Source organism: Lytechinus pictus, chromosome 18 (genome assembly GCF_037042905.1).
Source record: "Lytechinus pictus isolate F3 Inbred chromosome 18, Lp3.0, whole genome shotgun sequence".
Classification (NCBI taxonomy): Eukaryota; Metazoa; Echinodermata; class Echinoidea; order Temnopleuroida; family Toxopneustidae; genus Lytechinus; species Lytechinus pictus.
This window is the reverse complement of record NC_087262.1, coordinates 22,593,483-22,603,709: the sequence shown is the minus strand read 5'-3', so window position 1 is coordinate 22,603,709 and position 10,227 is coordinate 22,593,483. Positions and strand designations below refer to the sequence as shown.

Genomic DNA, 10,227 nt, shown 5'->3' with positions numbered 1-10,227 from the left:
CCTCTCATGTCATCCAATAAATCTTGGCAATTATTTCTGCCCCCTCTCCTCTTGATTTCTCTCTCTCTCACTTCTGCCAGTTCTTTTCACCCATCTCTTTCTCTTCGTTAAGTGCTGAATTTGTATTCGCTCACTTTGCTCGGAGAATCCAATTCTCTTTCCAATTCTGCCTTTCTCACTACCTCCTTATGTTTTTAATATCTTTCTCCTCTTCTGCCTTTTTTTCTATTTGCTAATAATAAATGTCAATATGAGCAAGTCAGTTAATGACATAAAAAATTGATTCCATGGTTTCAAGAGTTTGATGTGAACAATATTTATTTCTGAGCTGTGGCAATAAGAAATGTGATAAAGATTCTTGTTAAAAATACAAGAAATGATAGATAAATATACTGCAGAACAGCACACAAACAAAATAGTACTGAAGTGGTGTACAATACATGTATATTTTCAGGAAATGAGTTGACTCCACAAGATCACAAGTCGTCCATAAGCCAAACGTAATCTTTACAAAAAACCAATCTGAAGCTGAACTTCATGCAGTTACAGCAATAAAATCAACTTATTTGTGTCAATTAACTGCATAAAATCATTAAGGAATACCGTTCATCGAGAAGTGTAAAAACATCTATATTTAATTCGCATACTGTACCTATCCAAAATTTCACAGCATGTTATATGTATGCTGTACTAGTATGAGTTTGAGCAAATATTGAATATCGTATGATAGAATCAACATAGGAGTACAAGGATTCGGAAGTACATGTGTGTATTATTGTGCACGTAGAGTATACTGTAGTTTCCTTTAAACTTGGAACATATTTAAACTTATCCCACCAGTAAAATCAGTTAAATAAAAGAAAAATCAAACAAAACATAGATTGTAAAACACTGAAAAAAATTCACTTTCCATCATAAACAATTATAGGTACAGTACATCCTGGTTAGTATGCAAATGGGGAGCATCTGCCTACAGGTGCAACAGTACTTCAAAATATAAAAATGATATCTAATTAATGAGCACTAATCACAAGAAATCTAAATGAAAATGTGATTAGAAAAAATAATTGAGTTATTGAATTCCAAATTTTGGCAACTTTTTCTGAAAACAGCTTTTTGCATGCCATGAAGAATATGCAATAGGTGGGCTGTACATGTATAATTTCTGTGGTTGTATTCCTCTTCCAATACTTATATAATTTCAGTGTTTTGTTCGTCAGATTTGCCTCTACTTGTTCACATATTTTTCAAGCGTGGAATATGTACATGTATTACTTAAAAAATAGTGAACATATACATGTACATTTCAAGGTATGTATAGACTAATACATTTAGCTGCTTTCAAATTTTCATCAAAATAAAGAATTTCTTTATTTAAAACACAAAAAGAAAATGTGTTGCAGATTTAGAATAACCCTGAAAATATATTATTTCTCTAGCACTAGGTAGCATACAAAATAAATGACATGGCATTTACCCGTACACATGACATTTATTTTTTAATCATCAACAATTATATGTATTCATAATGCAATAATGAAAGAGACAAAATATTGCAACACTATTAAGGCAAGTTTTGAATAGATATTTTGGCACTGAACACATGATCAAGGCTTAAGCTATAAATTTACAATTTTGTGTGAGACATGCACACTATACTTGAATACACGGTGCTTGAATGGTTAGACATCTTGTGCTAGCTGTCTTGATAAAATTCTTTTGGATTATCAATAAGTACATGTATTGATATTGCAATAATGAAAGAGTCAAATGAAATGTAAATATTGCAACACTATCAAGGCAAGTTTTGAATAGAAATTTTGGCACTGAACACATGATCAAGGCTTATGCTATAAATTTCCAATTTTGTGTGAGACATGCACACTCTACTAGAATTCATGGTGCTTGAACGGACAGACATTTTGTGCTAGTTGTCTTGATAAAACCATCAGTCCAGACGGATATACCTGGTAATAGTTCATATTGTAATGATAAAGAAAGAGTCCAATGAAATGTTTATATTGCAACACTAATAAAGGCATGTTTTGAATACACATTACGGTACTATACACATGATCAAGTCTTTAAGTTTTCTTGTTAAGATCATTCATCAGCCTGAATGGATAACAACAATTAACATTGCAATGATAAGGAAAGTCAATGTTTTAATAATGCAACACCATTAAGGCTACATATTTACAAATTTGTGTGAGACATGCACACTATTGGTGTTTGAATGGACAGACATTCTGTGCTGGTGGTCTGAGCACAGGTTGGCATACTTGCTCGGTGTCCACTTGTCTCTTTTCATCTTGACCAGCCATTCCTTTAGATGGGCTGAACCAGCTTTGGGAAATCTAAAAATGGATAGAGAACAAAATAAAATGATTTAATCACTTTTTAATGTATTTGGCAGATAAAATAAAATAAAGTACTAACCTCACACTAGTGTGAGTGGTCACAACTAGCCAGGAGGCTCCTAGAGATTAAAGTCAAACCACTGACGCGTGTAATCTCCACGGAACCAGGGATGGCATACCATTGCACTACACGCACCGCCATTTTCGCATATAACTTAATCAAAATCGAAACTTTTCTCTAGGGTTTTGAGCCCAAATTTACATGTATTTTTACAAGTAGTTTAACTCCCCGAACGCACTAATATTTATTCAAATGAAGTGTTAAATTTTTAAAAAATAATACTAGAACAGGAGTGTTTACTCAGTCTGTTATTGTTGCAGTCATGTTTTCTTTGTTATGTAGCTTAGCTTCCAGACACGTTCAGAGGGCGGCAAAATCATGAGCGGTGCTAAATAAGAAATGTGTGCACTTGCCGATAAAGATAATGAATCTTACCTCGATGCTAAATGGCACTTCAACTGGTCTAGCGTGCAGGACAATTTAGCATCGAGGTGAGATTCATATTTATCGGCAAATGCATGCATTTTATATCTAGCACCACTCATAATTTTGCCGCCCTCTATACGCACCGGTATCTAGGCTACATAACAAAGAAGACATAACGGCAACAATAACAGACTGTGAGTAAACGCTCCTGTTCTAATATTTTTTTTTTTTAATTTAACACTTTATTTGAATAAATACACGCACCATTTAGTGCGTGCGGGGGGGGGGGGTAAAATATATTGTAGCTGATTTACATAAGTTTGGACTCAAAACCCTTAAGAAAAGTTTTGATTTTGACTACGTAAGTTTAGTTTAATCGTGGAAAAAATGACGGTATATGTAGTGCAATGGCATGCCATTCCTGGCTCCGTGGAAATTAAGCACGTCAGTGGTATGACTTAAAAAGTTTAATAATCTCTAGTCTAGTAGGAGCATCCTGGCTAGTTACATCACAACAAACGCGGGACTTGTCCATGAAATATAAGGCAGACATGGGTACTCTCCAAAATGGGGTAGAATGGGGTCGCAAATTCGCAATAGCACTCCAAATAAAATTGGAGAAAATAAATTATGCACTTGGCTCGATAATATGGATGAATCATGAAGGTCTATTGTGACTAATCTTGAGGACGCAAGGATGATGACTTAAAAAAATAATGACATATACTTCTTCATCATTGACGTCTTGACACTCTTCCATTAGATGCATAAGAGAAGGACCAAAACAAAGATGGATTTCCCTAGGAAATTTCTCTCCATTGGAGAGAAAAATTACGTGAAGTTTATGAATTTCATTGATTTTAACACCTTCCTACGCATTAGGCATAGGAAGGTTTTAAAAAATATTATAGAAGGTGCAAGTCAATAAAATTCATAAACTTCACATAATTTTTGTATCCAAAGATGGATTTCCTAGGGAAATCCATCTTTTGGTCTTTCTCTAGTCTTATGCGTCTAACCGAAGAGTGTCAAGACGTTAATGATGAAGAAGTATATGTCATTATTTTTCAAAGTCATCATCATTGCGACCTCAAGGCTCACGACTACGGTATATCGTGACAAAGAATCCTAACATCGAGGCACAAACTGGACCTTAGACCTCTATGTTGCCTACGTTCTCGGTATCGATCAGCCATTTTGTTTTCATTTTTGAAAGAAGAACGAACGAGACAGAACTTTTCCTTTTTGGGGGTCCAGTTTGTGCCTCGATGTCAGGTTTCTGTGTCACGATAGACGTCATCCATAATAATCTAGGTTACGTAGGTAAGTGCATAATTCATTTTTTCCTTTTTATTTGGGGTGCTATTGTGACCCCATTCTACCCCATTTGGACTCTTGGAGAGTACCCACTGCCATGGCTAAGTATTGAAGTAAACTAAGGACAAGACTAAGAGTCTAACTTCTTCTAAGCCTAGGAGGACGAGTCCTGCGCTCAGTCTGAGTGACACGCTTGGGACCCGGAGCTCCACATCATCGTCATGCACATGCATGACATGGCCTGGGCTGGGTTAAACATGTTAAACAAACATTATTTATTTGAACATGACACAACCAGTATTCATTCTAATTATGTTCATCACTTTCACACGCACAGGGCCAGGCCACCCACCCAGGCCAGGGAGAATCTCTCTCGAGCTCTCCCTCTTCAGTGTCACTTGATAATATTCACACAAACACAAAACATAACGGATGGGACCGAAGGTCAGTACTGACTACTACTGGCGTGCAATGCGCGATGCGTGAATACAAAACGACTAAAACCTATCTTTAAACTCTTATTTTATCGATTATTTGTGATTAAAGTACCACTTACTTGTGAAATGTTTTTCCTGACCCTTTCACGAGTCGATTAGTACAGTTGATTGCGGCACAAGAAGGCATTTTGAAGGATGATGATGATATCTTTCATTGTAAACATGGTAAAGCACGTACCGGTACGATCGGAAGCTAGGTTCATGCGCTATCCAAGATGGCCGCCGGCTCGCACCGGAGGAGCCAATCAGCGGCCTTTATAATCCTTCTACCTAGTTAACAATTCGTTGGTCGGGGCGCCTGAATGTGATTCACTTTGTACACAGAATCTGATTGGCTAATTGCATTTCATTCACTGTTATTACAAGAGTATTGATTGGTCAGCGAATAAGGAATGCGCCTGACCTGAAATACCAAGTGCAATGAGTGAAGTCATGTGGAATATTTTCTTTTTGTTTCCGTTAATGATGCAAATAAAACATACCGACCCTTCTACACATCCATTCCAATACGTTGCAGGGGTGGGTTAGGATCAGGAATGAAGGAATTCTTAAAAACTTTTGGAGTAAGAGATTTATCTATTCGGCTTACATTATAGGGCATCATCCTTGACCTTGGCGACTACTCTCTCTCTCCTTTACCACACTCCTTTCTGTTCCTGCATTTTCTCTCCCCTCCTACATATATTTATCTGTTCCCTTAATCCTTAAATTTTATGCTTATTTCCCTTTCTTTTATATTTCTAGAACTTCCCTTCATATATATATATATATATAGACATTTTTTCGGCATCACCAATTTTTCCAAAGGGTAGATAGCTCTGGGGAACCTTGATTTAAGCTACACCTACCATTGTTCTCTTCATCCATTTCTTTACAATATTTAAATAAAAGAGTTGCCAAAGCTGTTGTACATGTATAACTTTACACATTTATATATATAATACTTGGAAATAAACTTTGTTGGAACTACAATGCATTACCTCTTTGTCTCCGTTATCTCATCTGCGTCAAACATGCAGAATGTAATATCGTTATATATAAGCAGAGGCAGATACCGGCGCTATACAAGAATAGCGATTCTTGATGATCATCATCATCATCAAGAATCGCTATGTCTCTTTTCTATTCCTATTTCTCTATATTGCCTTCCTGCATATTTTTATTTTCGCTCCCTATGTTTCTCTTTTCTCTTCCTTTATGTTTTTTTTTCAGTTCAACTTCCTTTCTGTTTCCCTACCTATATATTTCTTTCCCTTGATATCCAAGTCACTTTTTCCACTCCCCTTATCACTCTTCTTACATCTATCCTTTCCCCTTCCTATATGTCTCTCTTTTCCCTTACTATGTATTTCTCTCTATTACCTTATCATATGTTTTTCTTTACCTTTCCCATTCCTCTTTTCCGTACCTACATGTCTATTTTTTCCCCTTCCAACATACTTCTCTCTTTCCCCTTCCTATATATTTCTCTTTTATCTTTTTATACGTCTCGCTTTATTTCTCAGCAATTACAAATTTTATTCCTGAGCTATTTGACCCTTTTTTTTATACATACAAACACTTTGGTCGTAATTTCATTGGATTCTGTTCGAACTCATTTTGAGATCGTTACCACAACTGGTATTTATCTTTAAAAATGTGGAAAAGAGGATGATATAGAGAGTAAAGACAGTGAAATTTATAAAAGGAGAAAACTCAGAATAAATATAGATGAGTGAGATATATATAGGAATATAGGGAAGAGAAGTGTGAGTAGATATGGGAATGATTAAAGAGAACTAGAGATGAGAAATGTATAGCAATGAGCAGTGATAAATACATAGGAAGGAAGTAAAGAAGAATATATGGGAAAGGTAATTAAAAATATATCAAATGATAAAAGAGAAATATATTGGAAGGGAAAAAGAGAGAAATATGTAGGTAGGACAGAATCCAATGAAATTACGACCAAAGTGTTTGTATGTATAAAAAAAAGGGTCAAATAGCTCAGGAATAAAATTTGTAATTGCTGAGAAATGAGCAAAATAAACACGGAATTCAGCAAATGTCAGGTCTTTTCGGAGCTAAGATTTCATGATTTTACAAAGATAAGTTTACATTAATGTACCAGATCTTGATGTATGATAATATTTTGACAATTAACCTTGATTTTATTAAAAGACTTTTTCTCATGAAATAATTGTTTACTGCAACTACTGTCTTTTACCATTAACCCAACCATTTTGTTGGAGTGAACTCTCTCTGTGGAAGCGCTGTGGTGTAGCGGTTCTGACTCTCGCCTTGTAATCAGAGGGTCGTGTGTTCGAATCCCACCATGGCCTAGCATCCTTTGGCAAGGCGTCAATCTACAATTTGCAACTCTCCACCCAGGTGTTAAATGGGTACCCGGTAAGATGCGAAAGCCTATGTAGTATGCCTAGCAATTGAGTCTTGGAACTCTTGTTGGAATGCTCCCCAGGGAGTGGAGAAGGTGCATACATTGCATGCGGGCATGCATGAATCCGATGACCGGGGTAAAAATATATCTGTAAAGCGCTTAGAGACGTCGTTCTGATGTGTTAAGCGCTGTATAAATGTGGAATATTATTGTTTTTCATTATCTCTCTCATATATTGATTCTGATATATTTCATCTCTATCATCCCCAAATTCGTCCCACTCTTTCATCTTCTTATGGCTATCATCACCCATAACCATTTTAACACTCATCATCTTTACCCCTTCTATAAATAATATTTTTTCTCTTTCAAGTTTCCACTTGTAGATTCCCAACTCCTTCTCACTTACATAATAAGAGATTTCATACATGATAGAAACAAATAACTAGTCATGTTCAAGCAGAGTGGAGAGAAATTATTTACAATTCATTTACAGCAACATAATTCCAAGCATGGAATTAAAGGTTGAAATAAGGGATCTTAAACTTGATCTGCTTGACATACTCTGAGCATACTTTCAAAATCTAAATGATTGTATAAAAAGAAATTTCAAGCTATTATTTCTCCCCATTTCAATCCACGAAAATGAAAACTGCAATGTGAAGATTACTTGCCACTACCTTTCATTTTAAAAGGACCCATACATTACTTGAATGGTGATTTCTTCATTTCAGAGATCTTCACTGAGTTTTAATGAACCCCTTGTTGATTTTCAAAGAAATCAGAAATTAAATCAATGAAACTGCACAAAGAGGTTATCACTATTTTCACGAGGAGTCCCAAACAAATGTATAATTGATGACATTTTTTAGAAATATATATTTTATATACATATATAAAATATATATTATATTTAACTAAATACTTGAATGAATATAATCTGACAAATGTTTAAAATCTTTAATGGTCTGACTTGATTCCTCAGATAATATACTATCATAGAACCAAACATTAAATCAAACTGCAACATTTAGCCCTAAAAAATAGACACAAAGCAAAAGCCAAACTTTAAATGATTGTATCTCTTTTTTTTCCCCCTGTCTGTTGGTATGGCTTGTGAAAATAGTAACACAATAAAGGGCACAGTGCCATAGAATAATGATATGATATCAATGGCTTGAATTCTTCAGAACTCATTTCTCGGGACATTAACAAACTGTCAAATAAACACTTAATTATTATACATCTGTATAAATACATTGAAATCTCATCCCTAACCCAAAAGGTGTATCAATAAAAATCAATGATTAAGGTACTTAACTTCATGCATTCATTAGAAAAAATGTATTCCTGATATATATTTTTTCTCAATTTTAATGTCTTTCACTCATTGATTCCTTTTTTTCAATACAAATAAGTACAGAGTTTGTTTCAAAAGAAGTCAAGGACAAGTCTTTTAAACTGTTAAAGGGTTATTCCTAAACTGCATAATGGTAACTTCAGCAGAACTGAAAATGGGTAATTTGAGAAGTACTATGCAAGAACAGTAATTATTGTCCTATGAAACAAAGTAGCAGCCGGAGACAAGATGAAATGCTTGATTCTTCAAATGAAATGAAGACATTGCTAGCAAGTGGATGAAATACACAGTTTGGGGGATGATCTTATTATCCACTGGAGAAGATGACATAGATAGAGATGAGTTGTATCTCAAAGAACCTTGTATCTTCCTTTGTTGGTAGGTTGATAGGAGTTTTGCTGAAAGAAAACAAAATAATTGCAAAGTAAATATATTATGTGTAATTTAAATCAATTGGTGTATTTAACAACAACAAAATGGGAATTAATGCAAACAAATCCAGGGTATCTGTATTTCCTAGTTCATATTATTATTTTTTTTTCAAATTTAAGAGTAAAATATATGGTCCGCAAAAGATATGTTCATTCTGATATTTTCTTTGAGTTGTAATGAACATACTTCTTCATGCATTTCAAAATTTCTTTATACTGTGAGAATAAGATACAGATCCATGATTTAATTTTCACCATTCTGAACTATGTTGAATAAGAAAGAAAGACATTTTCAAACTAGAGAATTTTTCATGATAGAGGGTCAAAAAAGTAAGTTAACATAATTTTAAAGCTCAGGATCTCTCATTCTGAACAATGTGGAATTCCAAGGAAATCATATTGTTAACCTAGAGGTCACTTCATTGTAGAGGGTCTAATATTCATTTTGTATTTTTACCAATCTGACTAGTTCATCCTTGACTAATCTTGTGATCTCTGCCTTGGCCTTAGAAACAGCTCTTTCACTGACACCTGTAAAGGATGATAAAGGATTGGAAGAAGCATGGACTTGTTTTCTTAAAAAAGTTCAACCTAATCTGTTGTATGATTTGTAAAATACAAATACATTAAAAATTCAACAAGGAGAAGTGTGTCACTTGCCAAAGTAAGGCAGTATTGTTCCTGCTTTGATTTTCTGAAGATAAGCAGTAGGATTTGGGTTGAGAAAGAGCCTTCTGGACCAGAATAATTTGAGGAATAGGACTACGATAAGTAATTGACTTACGTTTGATCAGCTGTAACTTTATGAGAGCAATCAAGTTAGCACTACACATTTCTTAGAGGCATTTGGCATCACAGAACAAAACATGTCATGAAGTCTATATAAATAAAACATGAACATAATAGCCCCTATTCTGAAGCTTGGTTTAACTTAGACCATGATCTAATTCTGTGATTAAATTATGGGAAGCCGGAAGTGTCAAAAGTTTGTTTACATTGTTTGTTTCTCATTTTTACCTTGCTCTTTCTTCATGCTTTAATGATGAAGAAAACAAGTTGAGTTATTATTATCCAACAGGGATGATTGATTTGAGTGTCAAGTGTCCTGAGATATTGAACCTGTACTTTTAGAGATTTATATCTATAATTGAACCACAACTTAATACCACAGTTTAAAGGTAAAAGAATGTACACAATTATTTCATGAGAAAGTCTTTAAAATCAAGGTTAATTGTCACCTTATCATCATAGATCTAGATCTGGTACATTAACATAAAATTATCTTTGTGAAATCATGAAATCTTAGCTGAAAACTGACAACACTAAAAATCAGTAACACAGAAAAGCATATGTGGGACAGTGTATTAATATTGCTTGGCAAAACACCAGACATTTGAT

The 10,227-nt window shown here is 34.5% G+C and overlaps 1 protein-coding gene and 1 long non-coding RNA gene across 2 annotated transcripts in view; both read right to left on the bottom strand.

The window, feature by feature from the left end:
• Nucleotides 1-300: 300 nt before the first annotated feature.
• LOC129269366 (uncharacterized) lies at nt 301-4,950 on the bottom strand. Its single transcript, XR_010296496.1, has 2 exons — nt 4,721-4,950; nt 301-2,357 (listed from the first exon to the last, which is right to left on the bottom strand). It is a non-coding gene; the product is annotated as an uncharacterized LOC129269366 (long non-coding RNA).
• A 3,025-nt stretch (nt 4,951-7,975) lies between these two features.
• LOC129281359 (probable ATP-dependent RNA helicase DDX46) overlaps nt 7,976-10,227 on the bottom strand; it is a 34,237-nt gene continuing 31,985 nt past the window's right edge. The window contains exons 22-23 of the mRNA XM_064113127.1: nt 9,287-9,360; nt 7,976-8,796 (exon numbers count right to left, since the gene is read on the bottom strand). Of these exons, the coding sequence (XP_063969197.1) occupies nt 8,749-8,796; nt 9,287-9,360 (122 nt within the window). The 3' untranslated portion in view covers nt 7,976-8,748. The remainder of the gene's footprint in view (nt 8,797-9,286; nt 9,361-10,227) is intronic.